The sequence below is a fragment of the Myotis myotis genome, unplaced genomic scaffold, assembly GCF_014108235.1.
Source record: "Myotis myotis isolate mMyoMyo1 unplaced genomic scaffold, mMyoMyo1.p scaffold_m19_p_6, whole genome shotgun sequence".
Taxonomy (NCBI): domain Eukaryota; kingdom Metazoa; phylum Chordata; class Mammalia; order Chiroptera; family Vespertilionidae; genus Myotis; species Myotis myotis.
The window spans coordinates 90,550,874-90,575,176 of NW_023416368.1; the positions used below are offsets into that span (position 1 = coordinate 90,550,874).

General features: G+C 45.8%; 1 protein-coding gene and 1 pseudogene across 5 annotated transcripts in view; one reads left to right on the forward strand and one right to left on the reverse strand.

Annotated features, from left to right (window-relative positions):
- TNFRSF10B (TNF receptor superfamily member 10b) overlaps positions 1-24,303 on the reverse strand; it is a 53,900-nt gene that overhangs the window by 3,781 nt on the left and 25,816 nt on the right. For 3 of the 5 annotated variants that reach the window (XM_036314710.1, XM_036314711.1, XM_036314709.1), the window contains exons 2-8: positions 13,855-13,957; positions 8,358-8,471; positions 7,456-7,567; positions 6,078-6,343; positions 5,429-5,496; positions 4,921-5,079; positions 1,436-1,511 (exon numbers count right to left, since the gene is read on the reverse strand). In XM_036314710.1, coding sequence (XP_036170603.1) covers positions 1,436-1,511; positions 4,921-5,079; positions 5,429-5,496; positions 6,078-6,343; positions 7,456-7,567; positions 8,358-8,471; positions 13,855-13,957 — 898 coding nt within the window. The remainder of the gene's footprint in view (positions 1-1,435; positions 1,512-4,920; positions 5,080-5,428; positions 5,497-6,077; positions 6,344-7,455; positions 7,568-8,357; positions 8,472-13,854; positions 13,958-24,303) is intronic. The other 2 variants (XM_036314713.1, XM_036314712.1) reach the window with 2 other exon arrangements.
- On the forward strand, positions 9,118-10,306 carry LOC118657815 (annotated as a pseudogene).

Consider the following 24,303-nt stretch of genomic DNA (forward strand, 5'->3'; position numbering starts at 1 on the left):
ATGGGAAAAAGCCACAGAGACAGTCAGGTGAGGTGGAGGAAACCCTGCAAAAAGGGCAGATGCAGACCTAGCCAGTTTGGCTTGGTGGTTAGAGTGTCGGCCCACAAAGTGAAGGGCCTTGGGTGCGATTACAGTCAAGGACACATACCTCGGTTGCAGGCTTAATCCCAGGCCCTGGTCAGGGCACATGTGGGAGGCAGCCAATTGATAGTCTCTCTCACATCAGTGTTTCTCTCTCTGTCTTTCCCCTTCCTTCCATCTCTCTAAAATCAATGGGAAAAATATCCTCGGATGAGGATTAACAACAAAAAGGGCAGCTGTATACTGGAGCGCCCCCTGGTGGTTACCTGCTGCTCGTTATCCCTTACCTGCTTCCCATCAGCATACCGGACTAGAATCAGGCCAGTCTGGGCCTCGCTTGTGCCCATGGCACTTCGGAGAGTCAAGATCAACAGAGAATTCTGCTTTAAGGGAAGGCTGATAGCCACATGGGAGGGGAGATGGACGTCATGGATCGAGCGAGCGAGGAGTATGTGGTAGGAGACAGAGCGTGGGACAGACTGTAGGGCAACAGGCCCTCAGAGGAGGGAGCCTGCACTTATCCTGAGGGTAAGGTCGGGGGCTGCCACATCCGCACCTGTGCACAGCCCGAGGGCTAGAGGGGGACGATCTCTGGCTCCACACCCAGCTTGGCCCCACCCCCCAAACTGGCAGAGTGGGACGGGCACAAACAGACTCTGAGCAAGAATTTAACCCGGAAGCAAACCCCACCCATTTCATGGGATTGTACTGAGGATTCAATGAGATGTGTGTGGAATGCACTGCACATCACTGACCCACAGAAATATAAGGTGAGCCAGGACCACTTATTTATATTTTTCTAATAGCTGAATTAAAGAAGATAAAAAGGAACAGGTAATATTCATTTTAATACTATCTGGTACTAATTCAATACTTACAAAATATTATATTTACAGGCAATCAATAAACAAAAAGTTACCAATGGAATATTTTATATTCCTTTTCTGTACTAATATTTAAAATCTGATCTGTAGCTTATCATTACAGCTCTTTAAATTTGGCCTAGCCAGAGGTCAGGTGCTCGGGAGTCTCCTGGGCTGGTGGTGGCCTGCTGGACAGCACCAGCCCCTTAGGTGCCCACAGTGTGGTGAGCCCGGCCCTGAGCAGCCAGGGAAGGGGGAAGGTGGTGGAGAGAAGGACAGGGCAGTACAGAACATTGTTGTGACAGATGGGATGGTGTGCAGTGGGAGGAGCGGGTAGAGGGAGAGAGGAGGGGAAGGGATTTACTGTCCTAACGGTCCAGTGACCATCAGCCTAGGCCCCCGGTTTCCAGCATCCCTGACTCTGTACTGCCCTAACAGCTATGCGGACAGCAGTTAGGACACTGCTCCACTGCCCCCAACAAATCACTCACTTTCTATGGGGTTCTCGTTGTTCGCTGGAACCAGCAGCTTCCTTCTCATCTGAGACCCGTCTGTGCCTGTCGGTCCCTGTAAAATAGAGCGGAAAACCCCCTGGGTTCAAGTCGGGAGTCCTGGATTCCAGAAGTGAGCCTGACCATCAGCCAGCTGTGTGACCTAGGGCAGCCACCTCCCTCCCAGTCTCCATCGAGACAAAGAGGAACCTCCCTGCTGTGCCTCTCAGACTGTGTCCTTGTGTGCTCACGGAGGGCCACGTTTCCTAGAGTAATGCTCACTCCCTGTCAGTTCCAGCGCTGACAACTGGACACACCTGAGTAGCCATCACCCAATCAAGACATGGAACATTCTCACCGCCCTGCACAGCTGCCTCCTGCCCTTTCTAGTCCATTCCCACCCACCCCATCAGGAGACAATCACTCCCTCCCAGGCATGTATGGGACTCAAATAAAGAATATATATGAGGGCACTTTGCAAAATCTAAGTAAGACTTCTTCCACAAAGCTGGAGGTGCACTGATCACTAATACTGTACCACACTGATAATCTAAATAAGGAAATGAAACTATTAGATTGTCTCCATGGAGACTGAAAAGGCATTTTGTAAAATTAAACATGAATTCTGATTTTTTAAAAACACCTCAAAAATAGGGGCTGCATCCATAACGATAAGATTTTCTATATGAACACAAGAGTCAGCATCATTCCTTTAGGTGAAGTATTGAAGGGCTTCCCAGTGAAATCCAGTCAAGATCGAACGCGCGCCTTCTCTAAGCACCTGTGAACATTGTCAGTTCTGGAAACAAAGGAGGCAGGACTTGTGGAAAGGGCAGAAACAATCATTATTTTAGACATGATTATAAATTTTTAAAACCCTAAGGTATAAGCTACAATACTTAAAAATAAATGTGTCCCGCTAGCATGGCTCATTGGTTGAGCATCGACCTATGAACCAGGAGGTCACAGTTCGATGCCCAGTCATGACACATGCCCGGATTGCAGGCTCAATCCACAATGGAGGGCTTCCAGGAGGCAGCCGATCAATGATTCTCTCTCATCATTGATGTTTCTATCTCTCCCTCTCCCTTCCTCTCTGAAATATAAATAAATAAATAAATAAATAAATAAATAAATAAATAAATGCATATCTTGGTGAATGTTAATAAACATACTAGAAACAATAAATTAAAAAACAGAATTACAACAGGATCCAACCAGTAAGGGTCGCAAAACACATAAAATACAAAGAAACAGCTTTTAGTAGAAACAGGAATTAATCGGAAGAAAAACACAAATCTTAACTGAGTCATAATAAAACTCCTGATCTGAAATGCTGTCTTCCTTGATAAGAAAAATATTGAATGTTGAAAGATCTCAATTCTTCTTGGATTAAGGCAAGGCAATATATTTAAAAAATGTTCCAATGACTTTTGTGGAGGTGGGGTGGAGAAAATCTTATAAATAATTCTAAATTTTATATGCATAGAAACAATATATTTTGGCAAGGTATGTGCACTCTCAGATATTAAAAAGTTTCATTTGGTAGAGTATTGTATATAGATGGCATATGCACAAAGATTTCAGCAAAGAATTCTCTCGCCAGTTGGAGAAAGATAAATATCACATGATCAAACTCATTTGTGGAATATAATGAACAACATAAGCTGATGGACAAAAATAAATCCAGAGACTTAGAAGCTCAAACAAACCGTCCAACCTCAGAGGGAGCGGGGGAGGGGGGTTAGGTGATCAACCAAAGGACTTGTATGCATGCATATAAGCATAACCCATGGACACAGACAGTAGTGGGGGTGGTGAGCGCATGAGTCGGGGATGGGAGTGTCCAGGGAGAGGTCAATGGGGGGAAAAGGAGACATATGCAATACTTTAAACAATAAAAAATTTAAATTAAAAAAATAGTAAAAGTTTAAAAATAAAATAAAATCATTTTTACAAAAAGAATCGTCTCTCATAATTACCTGAAATAAAAAAGTGGGGGGGCTGAAGAAAGACTGCAGGAGGCTTCTACCACTCCCTGAGAACCTTTCTGTACTATTTACTTTTTCTCACCGTGGATAAGCACTACTTTAAAAAATGTGAAAAGTGATTAATCACGATTGAGGGATTATTGTCCTTTTTGTTTTGTTTCCTTTTATACTTTATCTTAAAAGAGCATACTGTAGCCGGGCTGGTGTGGCTCAGCGGTTGAGCGCTGATCCATGAACCAAGAGATCACGTGATGTATTCCTGGTCAGGGCACATGCCCGGGGTTGTGAACTTGATCCCCACTAGGGGACATGCAAGAGGGCAACCTATCAATGTTTCTCTCATCACTGATATTTCTGTCTATACCTCTCCCTTCCTCTCTCGAAAATCAATTAAAAACAAACAAACACGTGTTAAAAAGAGCACACCGTAGATGCAGGAAAGAAACAAAGGAAACAGGAAAGTCTGTAAACATTTCACACCTGATAAAGGAGGAGCCAAAAGCCAGGGAATGAGAGGATCCATTGTGAAATGGGGTTGGAGGAAAGAGACAGTGACTCAGAACAAGTCAGACTCCTCATGTCACATCAGGTCACAAAGTCAATTCCATCTGGATAACAACGCTAGATGCTAAAAATCATTGTAAATTTAAAAACTCTAAAAAATTAGTGAATTTCATCTTATGTTAAGGGGAATGACTTTCTAAGCTTCTGAGGAATAAAAATTAAATATTTCTACAGGTTTACCACTCAATGTCATACTAAAACTCATGAACTGATATGAACCAAAACGGTATGCACGTGTGTGTGTGCCCAGAAATTCTACTGCTAAATGCCACCCTACAAATAGGATTAGGTATCTAGACTAAGATTTATTATCATACTAGAGGCCCAGTGCATGGATCGTGCACCAGTGGGGTCCCGCGGCCTGGTCTGCGCCCTCTCCCAATCCGGGACCCCTTGGGGGATGTCAGAGAGGCGGTTTCAGCCCGATCCCCCAGGCCCCATCCTCTCAGGGAGTGGTAGAAGCCTCCTGCAGTCTTTCTTCCTGTGCATTGAGTGTTTTCCCCCTGGTGGTCAGTTCATGTCATAGCGACCAATCGCATAGGCTTTTATAGAGATAGGTTCAATGTAATAAGAATTTTGTAGTAAGTCTGATATTCCTATTGTTGCGAGGAATGGCTTACTAAATTATTTTACAACTACACAGTGGACTATCTGCAGCCCTCATTCAGCCACAACAAAGGTGAGGGCGCCATCCTGTGCCTGCCTGTTCCGGACTCTGGGATATTGTGACATCTAGACAGATAAGAAGACCCAGGCATTCCACAGAGCTAACAGCTCCCTGCAGTGCAGCCCCGTCCCCTTCAGGTCCTGATCTCCTTGTACCATCCTTCCCCAGGACAGCAGTCCTGACCAGCACTGGCCTTTCCCTGCTTCTGACACAGTCCTGGGCCAGCACAAAGGCCAGGACCTGGCATGGCCGCTCCCACTCACCAGTAGAAGCTGTGCTTCTCCTGTGGGCTGCGCCAGGCCACCTGCCAGCTCTTCCTGCTCCTGCTCAGAGGACAATGAGTCTCTGTCGCTCCTGGCCAGGTTGCGGGCATTGTCCAGAGCCTCAGCCTCTCCTGGGGTTCGTAAGCCACCAAACCAGCCCTTGGGAAGGAAAAGAGCTGACTCAGGAGTCCACACCCAGGCTCCCTAAAGGGTCGCAGGGGACACGTAGGTTCTGCTGCCCCGCCCCGCCCAGGTTTCCCTCCGCTCAGGTTGGCAGAGGCTCAGCACATCCAGGACTTTGCTGTTAGCACCAGGACCCTGGTGCTGTGCTAAGGGGGTTCAGCACACCTGCCTGACACCCCCACAGCCCAGAGTGCAGGGCTGTGGTCTGGGTGTCACAAACAGTGGGAAGGACAGGGCCACTTTAGAGAGCCGGGGGGAGCAGCACAGGACAAACTGGGGCCACGCCCACCCAGGGCCCTATTCTGGGCAGGAAGCAGTTCCTCACCACCTGACGCCACAGGTCCCGGAGAAACCCACTCACTCTGCTCCCGCTCTTGGTGGCCGCTCCAGAACCTAGAAGAGAAGGGTGTCTGCCTTAGCGTGGGAGGCCCCCTCCGCAGGGTCTCCCTGCTGGGAAGGGCATGGGCTGGGGCTCAGACACTGACAAGGTGTCTTGGGCCTGGTGACAGGGAAGGGCAATCCAAGTCTGGGACACCCTCAGGAAGGGGAAGAAAGAGGGGAAAGAAGTAAAAGGAAGCACATATCAAATCTCTGTTGGGTTCTGCTCTGACCAAAGCTGTAAACCACGCCCCCTCCCGACCTTCTCCTCCTGACTCTTGTCACCCAGTTGAGGCACTGACCACCCTCTGCCTTGGCTGAGGGCCCTGCAGATGTGAAGAACTGGCCTGCCCTCCCCGACTTGGCAGGAGAGGAGGTGACCATCAGCCCCAAGACAGGGGGACTGATAGGACCCCGGCCCTCCACAGGTGCAAGTGAGGTGGGGGGTAGGGGTGATCCCAGGGAACAAGATCACAGCCAGGCCAGAAAGACCTGGAGATTTGGGAGACGGAGGGGTGGGCCTTTCTGTCTGAAGCAGGAAGTGAGGGAAGCAGCAGAGAGTGCCAGTGCCCGCCCATCGCGCCCGCCAAACTCACATGGAAGGTTACGGCTCCTGTAGCACTGATATAGAAATGTGCCCAGCAGGGCAAGGCCTCCAAGCCCAAAGATGCAGGCAAGCACGATCACCCACCATGGTGTGCCTGAGGAGAGAGAGGGAGCAGTGGAAGCCTCCAGGCTGGTGGTCACTGGCTCTCCAGGAACTGGGGCCTCCCCATGGTCCTGGATACCTGATTTTTGGTCCACACACTCGATGTCGTTGGAGGGGCCACAGTCCCTGACCTTGACCTTGCCATCAGGGCACCTAGGTTCAAACACAGGGAGGATGTGAAGGGGTAAGAGGAAGAGAAAGAGGGAGCAACACCCACCCAGTGTCCCCTGGTGGGAGAGTGGAAAAGGACAGCCTTCTCCTGTCTGCCCGACGGGCCCTCTCACCCCCTTGCCGGGTTCAGGGGGGACCCGATGCCACCTTCAGCCCCAGGGGCTCCAGTTAAGTATTCAGAGCTGTACCCACAGGAGCTGGGCCTTCTCTATAAGGCCTGCACTGAGCTTCCCTGACCTGCAGGGGGAGCACGAGTGAGGAAGTAGCTCACTCCAGCCACAAGCTGAGCCTCATTCTCTAGTCCAGTGGTTCTCAACCTTCCTGATGCCACGACCCTTTAATACAGTTCCTCATGTTGTGGTGACCCCCAATTTCATTGTTACAAATTGAACATAATTAAAGCATAGTGGTTAATCACAAAAACAATATGTAATAATATATGTGTTTTCCGATGGTCTTAGGCGACCCCTGTGAAAGGGTCGTTCGACTCCCAAAGGAGTCGCAACCCACAGGTTGAGAACCGCTGCAGTCAACCCTCAATACAAGGACCCTCTTGTCCTCCACCCGTTGACTGTCCCCACCAAGCACAGCCACACTGTAAAAGACCAAATTACTATTGGCCCCTAAATCCCAATAACAGGGAAAGCACAGTCTTATTGAGGGAGCAGGGCCCTGGGGGAAGGTGGCGGAGCTGGTGCAGGGGTTTGAGGAACCCCTGAAGGAGCTACAGGCTCGGGTCATTATGACTTGACTGTGGACACTTATGTGTTCATGGGCTCATGCCGGCACCAAAACAAAAACAAAACAAAACAAAACAAAAACCCAAAAAACAAAAACCATTTTGTGATTGAATTGCTATAAAGATGACTCCAAGTATGGCTGCATTGTACACAATCCCTTCCTTCTGATATTAAGAAAACCTATAGCTTTGCATGGGCCACTGACAGGCTCATAGGCCCTGATTAGCGGCCACTGTGCCCAGTGGGAAGGTCAGCCTGGCCAAAGGGAGACCGAGCTGAGGAGGGGTGGGAAGGGGGTGCTGCAGCCGGAGCGTGAAGACACGCAGACGGCCACGGCGGGCTCTCGTGTCTTACCTTGGGCTGCACGGTTGGCAGTACTCAGGAGAATCCTTATCCTGGTAAGTGCCCTTCTTGCACTGACACTGGGTGTCACTCGTCCTGGTGCATGGAGCTATTTGTACTTTACCTGAAGATAAAGGATAGGATTCGGGGGATACATTTCCATCATGTGTCCCTCAAACCATTTTTCACCACTCAACCGCCCCCTACCCGCCCGCCCCCAAACACACACACACACACACACACACACACACACACACTCAGCTTCACTCAGTTCGACACAGATTTGAGGGTTAGTTTCTGCAGCAATGTCTGTGAGGTGCAAGAAGGACAGCACTATTCACCTGTCCGCAATAACCGTGTACATTAAAAAGGCCATGATTCTTTATGTATTACATCAGGATTTGGAGGGAAATATCTACTGGTTTGTGGGATGATTAAGAAGGGTCGGGTATAACCTGAGAGACCCTAGGTGGGGAGGAACCCCTGGGTGAGTTCCGCTAACTTAACCCTGCAGAGGGGCCTTAGGCCATGCAGGCTGAGGAAGGCGGAGCGCCTGCCAGGAAGCACAGGGCCAGGAGGGGTCTGGCCAGGACAAGCCCCACATCCTAGCTCCAAACCAGCACTTTTCCACTCGGCCACCCCTTCCATGATGTGGCCACTGAGTCCTCCCTTCAAGGGACAGGTTATTCTCCCACCACTTCCCTCTGATGTTTTAAAAGACGTCCCTCCTGTGTGGCATGCATTATAAAAATAATTTCTGTTTTCATTTTATTTTATTGGCCTAAGTCATATCATGAAAAGGGTATGATGAAGACCACGCTGGGCTGGCAATTAGGTTTCTGATCCCCCATTCGATACAATTATCAACTCATTGCCCGGCACCCTAACTGTAGGCACGAGGTCTACATCTCTACCTGCAGGGCAGTTAGAGCAGGGGTGGCAAGAAGAGAGGCGGTTGGGATGACGGGTGAAACTCTGTTTTTCAGTGCATGGTGTACACTCTCCGCTCTGTTCTGACAGATAGAATCCTGGGAAAAGAGAGAGAATCTGGTGAGTGAATGACCACAGGGCTCCTGGAGGCTGGCAGTGATGGCTAAGGGAGGCCTCTTTCGGCCATCAGTGGAATCCAAACAGGAAAATCCACTCACATCCCTTAGACCCGTGGTCGGCAAACTGCGGCTCTTTGGCCCCTTGAGTGTGGCTCTTCCTAAGCCTTAGGAGGACCCTAATTAAGTTAATAACAATGTACCTACCTATATAGTTTAAGTTTAAAAAATTTGTCTCTCAAAAGAAATTTCAATTGTTGTACTGTTGATATTTGACTCTGTTGACTAATGAGTTTGCCAACCACTTCCTTAGACCCTCACTGCCAACAGAAATGTATTATAAGCCACACAAGAAATTCAAATTCATAGTTGCCATGTTGAAAGGGTAAAAAGAGCCTCGTCGATATGGCTCAGTGTTTGAGCGTTGAGCTATGAACCAAGAGGTCATGGTTGCATTCCTAGTGAGGGTACATGCCTGGGTTGCGGGCTCGATTCCCAGTGTGGGTATTTTAGGTTAAAAAATACATAGTGGAGCCCACCCCCTCGGTGGGAGCATGTGCGCGGCTTGGCACCAATTGGGAACCGCCACAGCCTGTGCCAGCCCCGTGGGGCACCGGGCGGCTTCAGGATGATCAGCCAGAAGACACTGTACTCCTTCTCCTCCCCCAGCGCCGGCGAGGCGGAGGAGAGCGGGGATGCAGCGGTGAGCCCCGCCAAGAAGGCCCCGGCAGGGCAGGAAGAGCCTGGCACACGCATCGCCTCAGCGCCGCTGAGCCCCGAGCAGCTGGTCCGCATCCAGAAGAAGAAGGCCGGGGCCCTGCTTAGACTCGCGGCTCCCAATCTGCCGGTGAGTATTTTAAAGGGTGTCCCAAAATTCACGCAAGAAGTCATTTTGATAGAAAACACAGGGTTATAATTAAAAATTGCAAATTTTTTATCGATTCATAAAGTATACAGTATAGGGTTATGTACGGAATAGCACATCGGGTAAATGGCCTCCACGGCTTTGCTGGCACATACGCAAAGCCGTGGTCTTCATTGGCCTTCATTGTCCCTGCTCCTGGGCCATAATTGGTACTTGGTAATGCTTATCAAATTGAAGGGATTGAAATCAAAGGGCAACAGATATTAGAATCTGATTCAATAAACCAAGTAAAATTAGGCTTTTATTTTTTGTTGTTGTTAATGCTCATGCAAAATTCAAATCTTGCGTGAATTCTGGGACACCCTTTATAAAGCTAATGGGATTTGTCGCAGAAGAAGGAAGACATTACACTGTGTATCCACCCCCACACCAAGTCTTCACGTGGACCCAAATGTGCAACACAAGAGACGTGGAGGTTGTCATCCTGGGACAGGATCCATACCATGGACCCAAGCAAGCTCATGGGCTGTTCCACTTCTGCCCAGTGTGGAAGACATGTACAAAGAGCTGTCTACAGACACATGGTTTTGTGCATCCTGGCCTTGGAGATGTATCTGGGTGGGCCAAGCAAGGTGTTCTACTCAACGCTGTCCTCGAGGTCGGGTGCATCAGGCCAATTCTCATAAGGAGAAGGGCTGGGAGCAATGCACCGACGCGGTTGTGTCCTGGCCAAATCAGAACTCGAGTGGCCTCGCCTTCTTGCTCTGGGGCTCCTATGCTCAAGGAAGGTCCACGCCATCGATAGGAAGCGCCACCGCGCGCTGCAGACCGCCCCTCCCTCCCCTTTGTCTGTGCACAGAGGGTTCTTTGGGTGCAGACATTGCTAGAAACTGACGAACTGCTGCAAAAGTCTGGCAAGGAGCCCATCAACTGAAAGGATCTGTGGCCCTGAACTGGGTGGGAGGGGGTCCTCTGGGCCGTTTCTAGAAGCTGCCATTGAAGTATTTGTCAGTGACAAAGTCGAATTGAGAAAATAATTGTCCGGGTGATGGTTAAGCACGGGGCACACCAGGGAGAGAGTTTCAGTCAAGTGGCCACGCGCCAGGCCGCCCAGGAGTGGCAGCGTTATCCGGCAGAGACTGTATTCTGCGAGAACGTGTCTGTCTTTGCGACTTGGCTCTCGCCTAGAATACGCGTCAAAGTTTTTGGAAAGGAGAGGAAATCAAATTCTCTGGACTCTGCTCCCCTCTGTTTCTTTTCTGGTTAAAGATGGTGAGACACACACCTTTTTAGTATCTGAGTCAGCTGCTCGCTTTTACCTGTAGGTTAAATGTTAGGTTATAAGGTGTTGGGTGTTTTTATATAGAAAAGCCCCCTTTGCACATGAGCCAGGTCCATGCCCTTTGGTCCTTTACAGAGCCCTCAGGCCCCTCCTGGAAGGAAATGGGATTTTTTTTTTTTTTTTTTTTTTTTGCCAGTTCCCAGAAATTAGGGGTCAGTTTCCTGTTTATAGCAGAGGAGAAAATTCCTAAGGAACAGCCCTTGCTGTGAGCCAGGTGAGGTGGGCGGGGTCTTGTTTATATTGTTTTCTGGGTGTTTCTAGGAATAAGCAGTGGAAGTTGAACCGGAGGAGAAAGGGTTCTGTTGTGTTTTATTTTTTTAAGAAGGGAAATGGTTTTCTCCCATGTGTATCCTGAAATGGGAGAAAAGGCAGCATAGTGCCAACTGCTGTTTTTTCTTGACTGAAATCACTTTGGGATACCATTTTCTGCAACACTGGAGAATTTCGCTCTTTTAAAAAATATGTAAATGCCTGGCCAACGTGGCTCAGTGGTTGATGGTCAACCTATAAACCAGGAGGTCACAGATCAATTTCTATGTGGATGTTTTGTATTTTTAAAATATTTTTATTGATTTCAGAGAGGAAGAGAGAGATAGAAATATCAATAATGAGAGAGAATCATTGATTGGCTGCCTCCTGCACGCCCCCTACTGGGGATCAAGCCCACAACCTGGACATGTGCCCTTGACTGGAATCAAACCCAGGACCCTTCAGTCATCATTGATGTTTCTCTCTCCCTCTCCCTTCTTCTCTGAAATCAATAAAAAATATATTTTTTCAAAAAGGAGTAAAAAGAAAGGGGGCCCCGAATAGCCAAAGCAATCCTGAGGAGAAAAAAAAATAAGGCTGGAGATATTTTGCTACCTGACTCAAATTATACTGCAGAGCTATGATAATCAAAACAGCATGATATTGGCAGAGAAACAGACACACAGATCAATGGAACAGAATAGAGAGCCCAGCCATAAAACCATATGAATATGGACAGATAATTTTTGCAAAGGAGCCAGAAATACACAATGGAGTAAAGATAGTCTCTTCAGTAAATGGTGCTGGGAAAACTGGAAAACCACATGCAAAAGAATGAAACTGGATTACAGTTTCTCCCCCTGTGCAACAATTAATTCAAAATGTATCAAAGACCTAAATATAAGACCTGAAACAATAAGTGACATAGAAGAAAATATAAGTACCAAACTTAGGGACTTTGGTCATAGAGAAAACTTTATGAACTTGACCTCGAAGGCAAAGGAAGTAAAGGCAAAAATAAATGAATGGAACTGTATCAAACTAAACAGTTCTGCACAGCAAAAGAAACTGGCAGCAAAACAAAGAGGCAACCATCCAGATGGGAGACGATATTTGCAAACAATAGCTCCGACATAGGTTTAATTTCCAAAATATATAAAGAACTCATAAAATGCAACACCAAACAAACAACCCAATCAAAAAGTGGGCAGAAGACCTGAAAATACACCTCCCCCAGAATACATACAAATAGCTAATAGATATATGAAAAGATGTTCAACCTCACTGGCAATTAGGGAAATACGATCAAAACTGCAATGAGATACCCCCTCACACCTGTTAAGAGTGTCCATTAGCGCCCTAACTGGTTTGGCTCAGTGGATAGAGCGTTGGCCTGCGGACTCAGGGGTTCCAGGTTCGATTCCGGTCAAGGGTATGTACCTTGGTTGTGGGCAGATACCCAGTGGGGAGTGTGCAGGAGGCAGCTGATCGATGTTTCTCTCATCGATGTTTATAACTCTCTATCCCTCCTCCCTTCCTCTCTGTAAAGAATCAATAAAATATATTTTTTTTAAAAAAAAGAAGAGTGTCCATTAGCAACAAGACAAGCAATAACAAGTGCTGGAGAGGATGTGATGTAAAGGAAACCCTCATTCACTGCTAGTGGGAATGCAGTCTGGTACAACCATTATGGAAAGCCATCTGGCAAGTCCTCAAAAAATTAAAAATAGAGCTACCATATGACCCAGCAACGCCTCTTCTGGGTATATACCCCGAAACTCGAAAACATGTATTCGCAAAGGTATATGCACCCGTATGTTCATTGTAGCATTATTCACAAAGGCCAAGACATAGAAAGAACCAGTGTCCCAAGACAGTGGACTGGTAAAGAAGATGTGGTACATCTGAACAATGGATGTAAGAAAGAATGAAATACTGCCATTTGCAACAACATGGATGGACCTTGAGAATATTTGGCTAAGTGAAATAAGTCAGTCAGAAAAAGCTAAAAACCACATGATTTCACTCATATGTGGAATATAAAATTGAAACTCCTGAACACAAACAGCAGTGCAGAAGTTTCCAGAGGGAAAGGGGGTTAGGGGTGAAAGGGGTCCTAATATAAGGTGACAGGAGATGATTTGACTTTGGGTGATGGGCCCATAGTGCAATATATGGATCTTGTAACATAGAAACCCACACCTGAAATCTGTATGATCGTATTAACCAATGTCACCTCGATAAATTTAATAAAAAAGGAAAAAAAAGAGAAAGAGGGCCAATTCATTTAACTATGTATTTTTTGACCTAACATTCAACATAGTATCAATTCAACATTTAATCAATACAACATATTGGGATAGTTTACTTTCTTGAATACCTCACTCAAAAAGTGAAATCTATGCTCCCTCCAGAGTGTCCAGGGTTTGTGGTCTGCTCTCGCCTGCCCTTGTGACTTCTTTACCCCAAACTCACCCTACACTCACCCCAGCTGCCCCCCAGCTTTGCTCAAACAAGCTCTCCCCCTGCCCCTGGGACCATAGCTCCTGGGGGGCCCTCTCCGGACCACTGTGCGTGGCGCTCTGCACTAAAGACAGTTGCTCTCTGCGTCAAGGTCACATCCTCAGACACCTCACCAACCCAGTCTCTGTCCCACCCATCACTCAATTATCCTCATGGTTCCTATCTCGTCTCTCTGTCACCTTCAACTGTCTGTCTGAGTCCATCTCAGAAGAACAGCTCCAGGAGGGCAGGGGCCTCCTGCCCTCCATCAGTACAGTGCCAGGCACTCAGGAGCCGTTTAATAAATAAATACCCGTAGATAAAGAACCAGGAACTTCGGAAATCAGAGGGCTGGGAACACCTGGAGACAAGGCGGGTAAGGGCTTGAGATCAGTGTTAGAATGTACCTGGCGGACACTCCTCTGGGAGGCTGGCATGCAATCCTTGTGGGGCAGCTGGTTGCTGGTGAATTCTGTCCGGCTCTGTGATTGGGCATGAGGCAACTGGGATCTGTGGGGACAAAGCAGGGATAGGTATCAGTGGCTTCCTGACTCTCCTCCCGCCCCAGACCCCTCTCACATTCTCGTCACCCCAACTACCTAAAGCAAAAAGAACTGGGACCTTTCTTCCAGCTCTATCCTCATTTCATGTTTGTCCCTTAGCCTTTGGGACTAGCAAGTAACTCACGCCTGAAAGAGTTTCCAGTATTCTTCTAACTTATACTAAAACAAAATATATTTATTCCACATGTACAAAGTTAATCATAAATGGTAAGCACCATTGCAACTACATTAGTAAATCCTCAAAACACTTCAATGATAAAAATGGTTAGAATGGATGAAGAACAAGACCCAAATACATACTGTCTATTAGAGATGCCATTTAAGAAAGCAGGACACAGATATATTGAATGCAAAGGGATGGAAAAAAGATATATAACATACAAATAGTAAGCCTAAGAAAACTGCTGTGCTGTCTTAATATCAGATGAAGTTGGTTTAAGACAAATAGCATTACCACAGGTAAAGAAGGACCTTTTGTTGTGTGAAAGGGTTAATTCCTCAGAGAGTCATAATAATTATAAATGTATATGTGCCCAACAAAAAAGCTTCAAAACACATGAAGCAAAAATGGAAAGAGTTAAAATGAATGTATAACACCCTTTTCTCAGCAGCTAATGGAATGATCTGATGAAAACAGTAAAGTCAAGAGAGATTTGAACACTGTCAATCACCTTGACTTAATTGACATTCACATAACAGATGTGCAGCATCTACAGAAGACACATCCTTTTCTGGTGAACATGGTACTTTTTGACTTCAAATAAACTTAAAAGAAGTGAAATTATCTACACTAATAAAAGAGAAACATGGTAATTGGCATACGACCGCTACCCTTCCCATTGGCTAATCAGGGAGATATGCAAATTAACTGTCAGCCAAGATGGCGGCCGGCAACCAGGCAGCTTGAAACTAACATGAGGCTTGCTTACTTCAGTGACGGAGGACTCCAACGTTCCCCGCCTGCGGCTGCAGGCCTCTGAGCCTGCAGTTTCAAACATTATAACAAATATAGAAGCTAAACAAAACTCCAGAAACCAGCTTTCAGCCGGCTGGGATCTCAGAGCTGGAGTTGATACAGAGTTTCGAGAACCGAAACAAAGCAGATACCTGCTTTCAGGAGCGGAGGCCTAAGAGCTGGAGCCTCAGAGCTAAAGCTGGCCCAGAATAAAAAAAAAAGAAAGGACCAGTTGGGAGCTTCAGTCCCAGCCTGAAAACAGCCCTCAGCCCCTCATCCAGACTGGCCAGGCACCCCAGTGGGGACCCCCACCCTGATCCAGGACACCCTTCAGGGCAAACCAGCCAGCCCCACCCATGCACCAGGCCTCTATTCTATATAGTAAAAGGGTAATATGCCTCCCAGCACTGGGATCAGTGGAGCCACGAGGCCTCCCAGCACCGGGATCAGTGTGACAGGGGGCAGCGCCCAAACCCCCTGATCGCCCTGCGGCTCTGTGTGTGACAGGGGGCAGGGCCACAACCTCCCTATCCACCCTGCTCTGTTCGTGACAGGGTGTGGCGCCCCAACCCCCTGATCGGCCCTGCTCTGTGGGTGACAGGGGGCGGTGTGCCAACTCCCCTATCGGCCCTACTCTGTGAGTGACAGGGGGGAGCTCCTCAACCCCCTGATGGGCCCTGCTCTGTGCGTGACGGGGTGGCGCCACAACCTCCCCATCGACTCTGCCTTGAGTGTGACAGGGGGCGGTGCCCCAACCCCCCAATCGGCCCTACCCTGAGCATGACTGAGGGTGGCATCGCAACCTCCCGATCCGCCCTGCTCTGTGCATGACAGGGGGCGGCGCCCCAACTCCCCAATTGGCCCTGCTCTGAGCCCAACCAGGGGCTGCACCTAGGGATTGGGCCTGCCCTCTGCCACCCGGGAGCAGGCCTAAGCCAGCAGGTCGTTATCTCCCAAGGGGTCCCAGACTGCGAGAGGGCACAGGCTGGGCTGAGGGAACCCCCCACCCCCGAGTGCACAAATTTTTGTGCACCAGGCCTCTAGTCTATATATATAAAAGCCTAATATGAAAATTGTGCTCTGGGGAGTTTAATTGATTACTATGACGTGCGCTGACCACTAGGGGGTGGCACAGAACGAAGGAAGGCCCCAGCCGGCAGCCAGAAGGAAGGTCCCAAATGGCCCTGATCGCCAACCAGTCCTAGGGACCCTACCTGTGCACAAATTTTGTGCACCAGGCCTCTAGTATCATGTATATTCTCTGATCTTGATAATAATACATTGGAAATCAATAACAACAGCTACAAAGGCCTCCAATGTAATTAAAACCACAATGAGAACAACAACAAAAAATCACAGACATTCCAGAAAACTGGGATCTTAAGCCAGTCAAAGGCATGACATTTCAATTTTTCATTTTTATTTTTTATTATTATTTTGTTAGCTTTTTTTTTTTGCTTTTTTCTTTGTTTTCCTTTTTTTGTTTGTTTGTTCCTTTATTATCTACTTCTTTTCACATTATTTTTTCAACCACGTGAGCTGCTGCCAACTGAGGAGCATCTGCTACCACAACTGCCCGAGGACCAACCACAGACACATGAGCGGCACACTCTTGTCCAGCGAGCATCAGCCCCGTGAGCAGCCTGCCTCAAGCCTAAGAGCAGCAGCCTCATGTGGCCTGCCCCTGTCCAAGGAGCAGCAGCTGTGTGAGCGGCCCACTTCCCTGTCCGAGGAGCAGCAACCACACGAGCAGTCCGACCTGTCTGAGGAGCAGGAGCTGCACGAGCAGTCTTCCTACATCTGAGGAGCGGCAGCACTGCACAGCCCGCCCCCATCCGAGGAGCAGCAGCTGTGCACAGCCCGCACCCTGCACTAGTCTGAGGAGCAGCAGCTGCACAAGCATCTTGGCCTTGCCCAAGCAGCAGCAGCCACACGAGCAGCCTGCCCAATCCGAGGAACAGTAGCTGTGTGTGCAGCCTGCCCCCATCCGAGGAGCAGCAGTTCTGTGAACGGCCCGGCCCCATTCGAGGCGCAGCAGGAGCCCACCCCAGTCTGAGGAACAGCAGCCACACGAGCAGACCACCTACATTCAAGGAGCGGCAGCCCTATGCAGCACGCACCGGTCCAAGGAGCAGAGCCACAACAGCCTGCACCTGTCCGAGGAGCAGCAGCCAGGTGAGTGGCACGTCCCCGTCTGAGGAGGAGCAGCCACGTGTGCAGCTCACCCCCGTCCAAAGGGCAGTAGCCCCACAAGCAGCCCACCACTGCAGAGGAACAACAGCAGCGTGCAGCCAGCCGCCATTCAAGGATCAGCAGCCACATGAGCAGTCCACCCCAGTTCAAGGAGTAGCAGCTGCGTGTGTAGCCCACCCCTTCCAAGGAACAGCAGCCTCGTGATCAGCACACCCTCTGGCTGAGGAACAGCAGCTGTGTTTTAAGCCTCCCCCCACCAGCCAGAGGAGCCACCACAGCTGTAAACAGCACCCACCAGAGAAGCTGCTGCCAACTGAGGAGCAGCTGCTACCACAACTGCCCGAGGAGCAACCACAGCCCAAGGAGCCACTGCCACCCAAGGAGCACCCCCTGAAAGACTCAACATCTAGATATGTTGGTGAGATCAAACATGGGTAGACAAAGAAACCCCCAAAGGAAAGAGAAGGAGGACTTGCCAGAAAAGCAGCTAAGTGAAACAGAGGCATGCCGTATGACAGAAAAAGAATTCAGATTAAGGGTCCTAGAATGCATAAACCGGATGGAGGAAAAAATCAACAACTTATGCAAGAATCAAGAAGAAACAGATGAAAAAATCAATAACTTATGTAAGAATAAAAAAGAAACAGATGAAAAAATCAATAACTTATGTAAGAAACAAGAAGAAATGAAGAGTGATATAGCTGCAATAAAAAACACCAATGAAAGTTTCAACAGTAGACTAGGAGAAGCGGAAGACCGAATTAGTGAATTAGAAGACAGGGAAGCAAAACTAACCCAAACTGAACTGGAGAAAAAAATTAAAAGACAGGCGGCTAGCCTAAGGGAGCTATGGGACAACATGAAATGAAACAACATACGAATAATAGGGGTGCCAGAACAACAGAAAGAGGAACAAGGGTTAGAAAACCTATTTGAAGAAATAATATCAGAAAACTTCCCTGAGGTGGGGAAGAAAAAAGTCACACAAGCACAGAGAGTTCCAAACAAGGTGAACCCGAAAAGACCCACACCAAGACACATCATAATTACCATGGCAAATGCTCAGGACAAAGAGAGAATCTGAAAGGCTGCAAGAGAGAGACAGAAAGTTACATACAAGGGATCTCCCATTCGATTATCAAATGATTTCTCAACAGAAACACATCAGGCCAGAAAAGAATGGACAGAAATTTATAAAGTGATGCAAAGCAAAGGACTGAATCCAAGAATACTCTATCCAGCAAGGCTATCATTCAAAATTGAAGGAGAAATAAGAAGCTTCACAGACAAAAAAAAGGCTAAGGGAGTTTATCACCACCAAGCCAGCAATGCAAGAAATGCTAAAGGGACTGGTGTAAAAAGAGAAATAAAAAGCTCAGAAAGAAAACGGCCACAAAAAAACAGAAATGGCTACAAACAAGTACCTTTCAATAATAACTTTAAACGTAAATGGACTAAATGCTCCAATCAAAAGACATCGAGCCGAAACCGGTTTGGCTCAGTGGATAGAGCGTCGGCCTGTGGACTGAAGGGTCCTAGGTTCGATTCCAATCAAGGGCATGTACCTGGGTTGCAGGCACATACCCAGTGGGAGATGTGCAGGAGGTGGCTGATCGATGTTTCTCTCTCATCGATGTTTCTAGCTCTCTATCTCTCTCCCTTCCTCTCTGTAAAAAATCAATAAAATATATTTAAAAAAAAAAAGACATCAAGTGGCTGAATGGATAAAAAAACATGACCCATATCTTTGCTGTCTACAAGAGACCCACCTCAGAATAAGGGACTCACACAGACTGAAAGTGAAGGGATGGAAAAATATCTTTCAGGCAAATGGAAATGAAAAAAAAAAAAGCTGGGGTAGCAATACTTATATCAGACAAAACAGACCTCAAAGTGAAGGCCATAACAAGAGATAAGGAAGGCCACTTCATAATACTAAAGGGATCAATACAACAAGAGGATATAACCCTGATAAACATATGTGCACCCAATGCAGGAGCACCCAAATACATAAAAAAAACTCCTGGAAGATATCAAGGGAGAGATTGACAACAATACAATCATAGTAGGGGACTTTAATACACCACTGACATCACTGGATAAATCCTCTAGACAAACAATCAGCAAAGAAACAGCAATCCTAAATGACTCACTAGATCAGACGGACTTAATTGACATCTTCAGAACATTTCACTGCAAAGCCATGGAATATACCTTCTTCTCAAGTGCTCATAGGACATTTTCAAAAATAGACCACATATTGGGTCACAAACAAAGTCTCCCCAAATTCAAGAAGATTGAAATCATACCAAGCATCTTCTTAGACCACAAGGGCATAATTTTAGAAATAAACTACAATAAAAACAACCCAAAATATTCTAACACTTGGAAACTGAATAGCATGTTATTAAATATTGATAAAATATTACCAATGAGATCAAAGAAGAAATTAAAAACATCCTGGAAACTAATGACAATGAAAACACAACAATCCAAAACCTATGGAACACAATGAAAACAGTCCTGAGAGGGAAGTTTATAGCTCTACAGGCATATCTCAAAAAACAAGAAAAACTGATAGTAAATCATCTAACTCTACATCTCAAAGAATTAGAAAGAGAGCAACAAGAAAAGCCCAGGGTGAGCAGAAGGAAGGAGATAATAAAGATTAGAGAAGAAATAAATGACATTGAGACCAAAGAAACAATACAGAAAATCAATGAAACCAAGAGCTGGTTATTTGAAAGGATAAACAAGATTGATGAACCTCTAGCCAGGCTCACCAAGAAGCAAAGCCACTGTTCTCAAAACTGCCTGGTACTGGCACAAGAACAGACATATAGATCAATGGAATAGAATAGAAAACCCAGAAATCAACCTGAACCAATATGCTCAATTAATATTTGACAACGGAGGCAAGAACATACAATGGAGTCAAGACAGTCTCTTCAATAAATGGTGTTGGGGAAAATTGGACAGATACATGCAAAAAAATGAAACTAGACCACCAACTTACACCATACACAAAAATAAACTCAAGCCGTAGCCGGTCTGGCTCAGTGGATAGAGCATCGGCCTGAGGACTGAAGGGTCCCAGGTTCGATTCTGATCAAGGGCATGTACCTTGGTTTCGGGCACATCCCCAGTAGGGGGTGTGCAGGAGGCAGCTGATCGATGTTTCTCTCTCATCGATGCTTCTAACTCTCTATCCCTCTCCCTTCCTCTCTGTAAAAAATCAATAAATATATTTTAAAAAATTTAAAAAATAAACTCAAAATGGATAAAGGACTTAAATGTACTACGGGAAACCATAAAAATACTAGAAGAATCCAAAGGCAACAGAATCTCAGACATATGCCGAAGCAATTTCTTCACCGATACAGCTCCTAGGGCATTGGATACTAAAGAGAAAATAAACAAATGGGACTACATCAAAATAAAAAGCTTCTGCACAGCAAAAGAAACCATCAACAAAACAACAAGAAAGCCCATTGCATGGGAGAACATATTTGCCAATGTTATCACCAATAAGGGTTTAATTTCCAACATTTACAGGGAACTCATACAACTTAACAAAAGGAAAATAAACAATCCAATCAAAAAATGGGCAAAGGATCTAAATAGACACCTTTCAAAAGAGGACATTCAGAAAGACAAGAGACATATGAAAACATGCTCAAAGTCACTAATCATCCGAGAGATGCAAATCAAAACAACAATGAGGTACCATCTCACACCTGTCAGAATGGCTATCATCAACAAATCAACAAACGACAAGTGCTGGAGAGGATGTGGAGAAAAAGGAACACTTGTGCACTGCTGATGGGAATGCAGACTGGTGCAGCCACTATGAAAGACAGTATGGAGTTTCCTCAAAAAACTAAAAATGGAACTCCCATTTGACCCCATGATCCCACTTCTAGGAATATATCCCAAGAAAACAGAAACACCAATCAGAAAGGATATATGCACCCCTATGTTCATAGCAGCACAATTCACCATAGCTAAGATCTGGAAACAGCCTAAGTGCCCATCAGTAGATGAATGGATTAGAAAACTGTGGTACATCTACACGATGGAATACTATGCTGCTGTAAAATAGAAGGACTCTTACCATTTGCAATGGCATGGATGGAACTGGAGAGCATTATGCTAAGTGAAATAAGCCAGTCAGAGAAAGATAAATACCACATGATCTCACTCATTTGTGGAATATAGAGAACAACATAGACTGATGAACAGGGACAGATCCAAAGACAGAGAAACAACAATCAGGCTATTAATCCCCAGAGGGAAAGTAGGGGAGGGTGGGGGTAAGGGGAAGAGATCAACCAAAGGACTTGTATGCATGCATATAAGCCAAACCAATGGACATGGACAACAGGGGGGTGAAAGTATTAGTGAGGGGGGGGCGGGCGGATGGGGGTTAATGGGGAGGGGGGGATGAGGACACATTTGTAATTCCTTAACTAATAAAGAATTTAAAGATTAAAAAAAAAATAAGATTACCATATGACCCAGCAATTCCACTTCAGGGTATATAAACAAAAGAATGCTGGGCTGAGAGGAGGGAACTGAAAGTTGTTTAATGGATATAGAGTTTCAGTTTTGTAAAATGAAAGTAGTTCTGCCGAAACCGGTTTGGCTCAGTGGATAGAGCGTCGGCCTGCGGACTGAAAGGTCCCAGGTTCGATTCCGGTCAAGGGCATGTACCTTGGTTGCGGGCACATCCCCAGTAGGAGATGTGCAGAAGGCGGCTGATCGATGTTTCTCTCTCACTGATGTTTCTAACTCTCTATCTCTCTCCCTTCCTCTCTGTAAAAAATCAATAAAAATATATTAAAAAAAAAAAAAAGAAAGTAGTTCTTGAGATTGGTTTCACAGCAATGTGAATGTAGTTAACACTACTTAATTATGCAATAAAAATAGTTAAGATGGTGTATGTTAGGTGTTATATATTTTACCGCAATTTTCAAAAAAGTAAATGTGCCTCACAAGCTGTCCTTAAAGGAACCTGTCAAAGTCCCACTAAATACCAAAGTCCTAGAAAAGTGACCATGTTGCGACTTGCATCACAATTTCTGAGCTATAAATGACACAAGAATTGAAGGAATTTGAATGGAATTTGCAAATGAGTAGTACATTATTGATGTTAATGTTCTGATTTGAAGATTGTTTGTGTTATGGGGGAGCATGTTCTTGTTTGCAGAGAGCATACAGTTAGCAACTGGCTTTCAGATGGTTCCGGAAGATTTTTGTATAGTTTTTGCAACTTTTCTGTGATTTTGAGAGTCTTTTAGAATATAAAGTTAAGAAAGTCAGAATAAAAGCTATTGTGGATTGTTGAGCTCAGCTCTACCGACTGTATCTCAACAAGATAGAATGCAGCCCTCTTCGCAGAAAAGCCTGTCACGTGTTTGATGACAGGTAAGCTCACCTGTGTCCCTTGGCCCTTCCTTTCCCAGGCCCCGCCTTCCCTGGTGCAGGCTCCTTTCTCTGCTCTCAGTGCTATGCCCTCCTGTGTTTACTGGCTCTGTCTCTCATCAATTCTTTCCCTTGTCATTTTATTATGAAAATGTTTACACACGCAGTAAAATTTACAGACGTGTACAGTGAACACCCACAATGAAATGCGTATTTCTTAAGTGTACAGTTCAATGAATTTATTAATTGGTACATGTGTGTAACCCAAATCCTCTTTCTATATTACAGAACATAGCAGGCCCACAGAACACCCCCTCGGGCCTTTTCCTAGGTAATCCTAATCTGCAACACCTTCCCAAGAGTTGATCATTTTTTCCAGTATGGATTGAGCTTCAGTAAATGTTGAGCCTTTTCTGTGAATGACAATTAAGTCAAAGTGGTTGATAGTGTTCAGATTATACCTTTACTGAGTTGTTGTATTCATCTAATAGTTTTTATCAACTATTGAGGAAGGTTTGTTATAATTTCCATTAAATCCTGTAGATTTTTGCTTCATTTATTTTGAAGTTCTATTATTAGGTATATACACATTGATAATTATTCTGACTTCTTAATAAATTAATCCTTAAACACTACAAAAAGTCTATCTCTGGCAATATTCTTTGTCCTATTAAGATAGCTGGAGAAGTGTGTGTTTTTCTTTAATATATTTTATTGGTTTCAGAGAGGAAGGGGGAGGGAGAGATAGAAACATCAATGATGAGAATCACATACAAGAGAAGCACATACAAGAATCAACCAACAAATACATGGATGACGGGGCAGCAAATCTCTCTCTCGCTCTCACTCTCAAATCAATTAAAAATAAAAATAATTATTTTTTAAAAATCTTCAAGCCCTAGCTGGTGTGGCTCATTTGATTGGGCATCAGCCTATGCACTGAAAGGTTGCTGGTTTGATTCCCAGTCAGGACAGATGCCCGGCTGCAGGCTTGATCCCCAGTATGGGATGTACAGGAGAGACAGCTGATTGATGTTTTACTTTCACATGGATGAAAGTAAAAATCAATTTAAAAATCTAAAAAAAAAACTTCAAAAATTTTGGAGACTTACAACATAAGTACATTCAACGCCATCCCACCATTCTTGTTGCTATTGGGTTAATATGTCCTAGGATTAACATGGATATAGTTTATAAACCTCCCAAATGATGTATAATTTTTTATAGTGTACAATTTCATAAAACTAAGGGGAAATAACAATCCTTTATACTGGCCACATTTTTTTATATTTCCAATGATCTTTCTTCTCTCTTAAGATCCATGTTTCTGCCGAAGCCGGTTTGGCTCAGTGGATAGAGCATTGGCCTGTGGACTGAAAGGTCCCAGGTTCGATTCCGGTAAAGGGCATGTACCTTGGTTGCGGGCACATCCCCAGTAGGAGATGTGCAGGAGGCAGCTGATCGATGTTTCTAACTCTCTATCTCTCTCCCTTCCTCTCTGTAAAAAATCAATAAAATATTTTTTTTAAAAAAATCCATGTTTCTATGGTCTTCATCTTGAAATCTTCATTTAGCATTTTGTATAGTCCAGGTCTACTTGTCACTGGAAAGGGATCAGGCAGGGACCACACATCTTGGAATGTGTGGGTTCTTGACTTTGTGCAGGAAAGAATTCAAGACATGAGTCGGGGTGAATTTGAGAGTATGTTTATTAAAGCTTG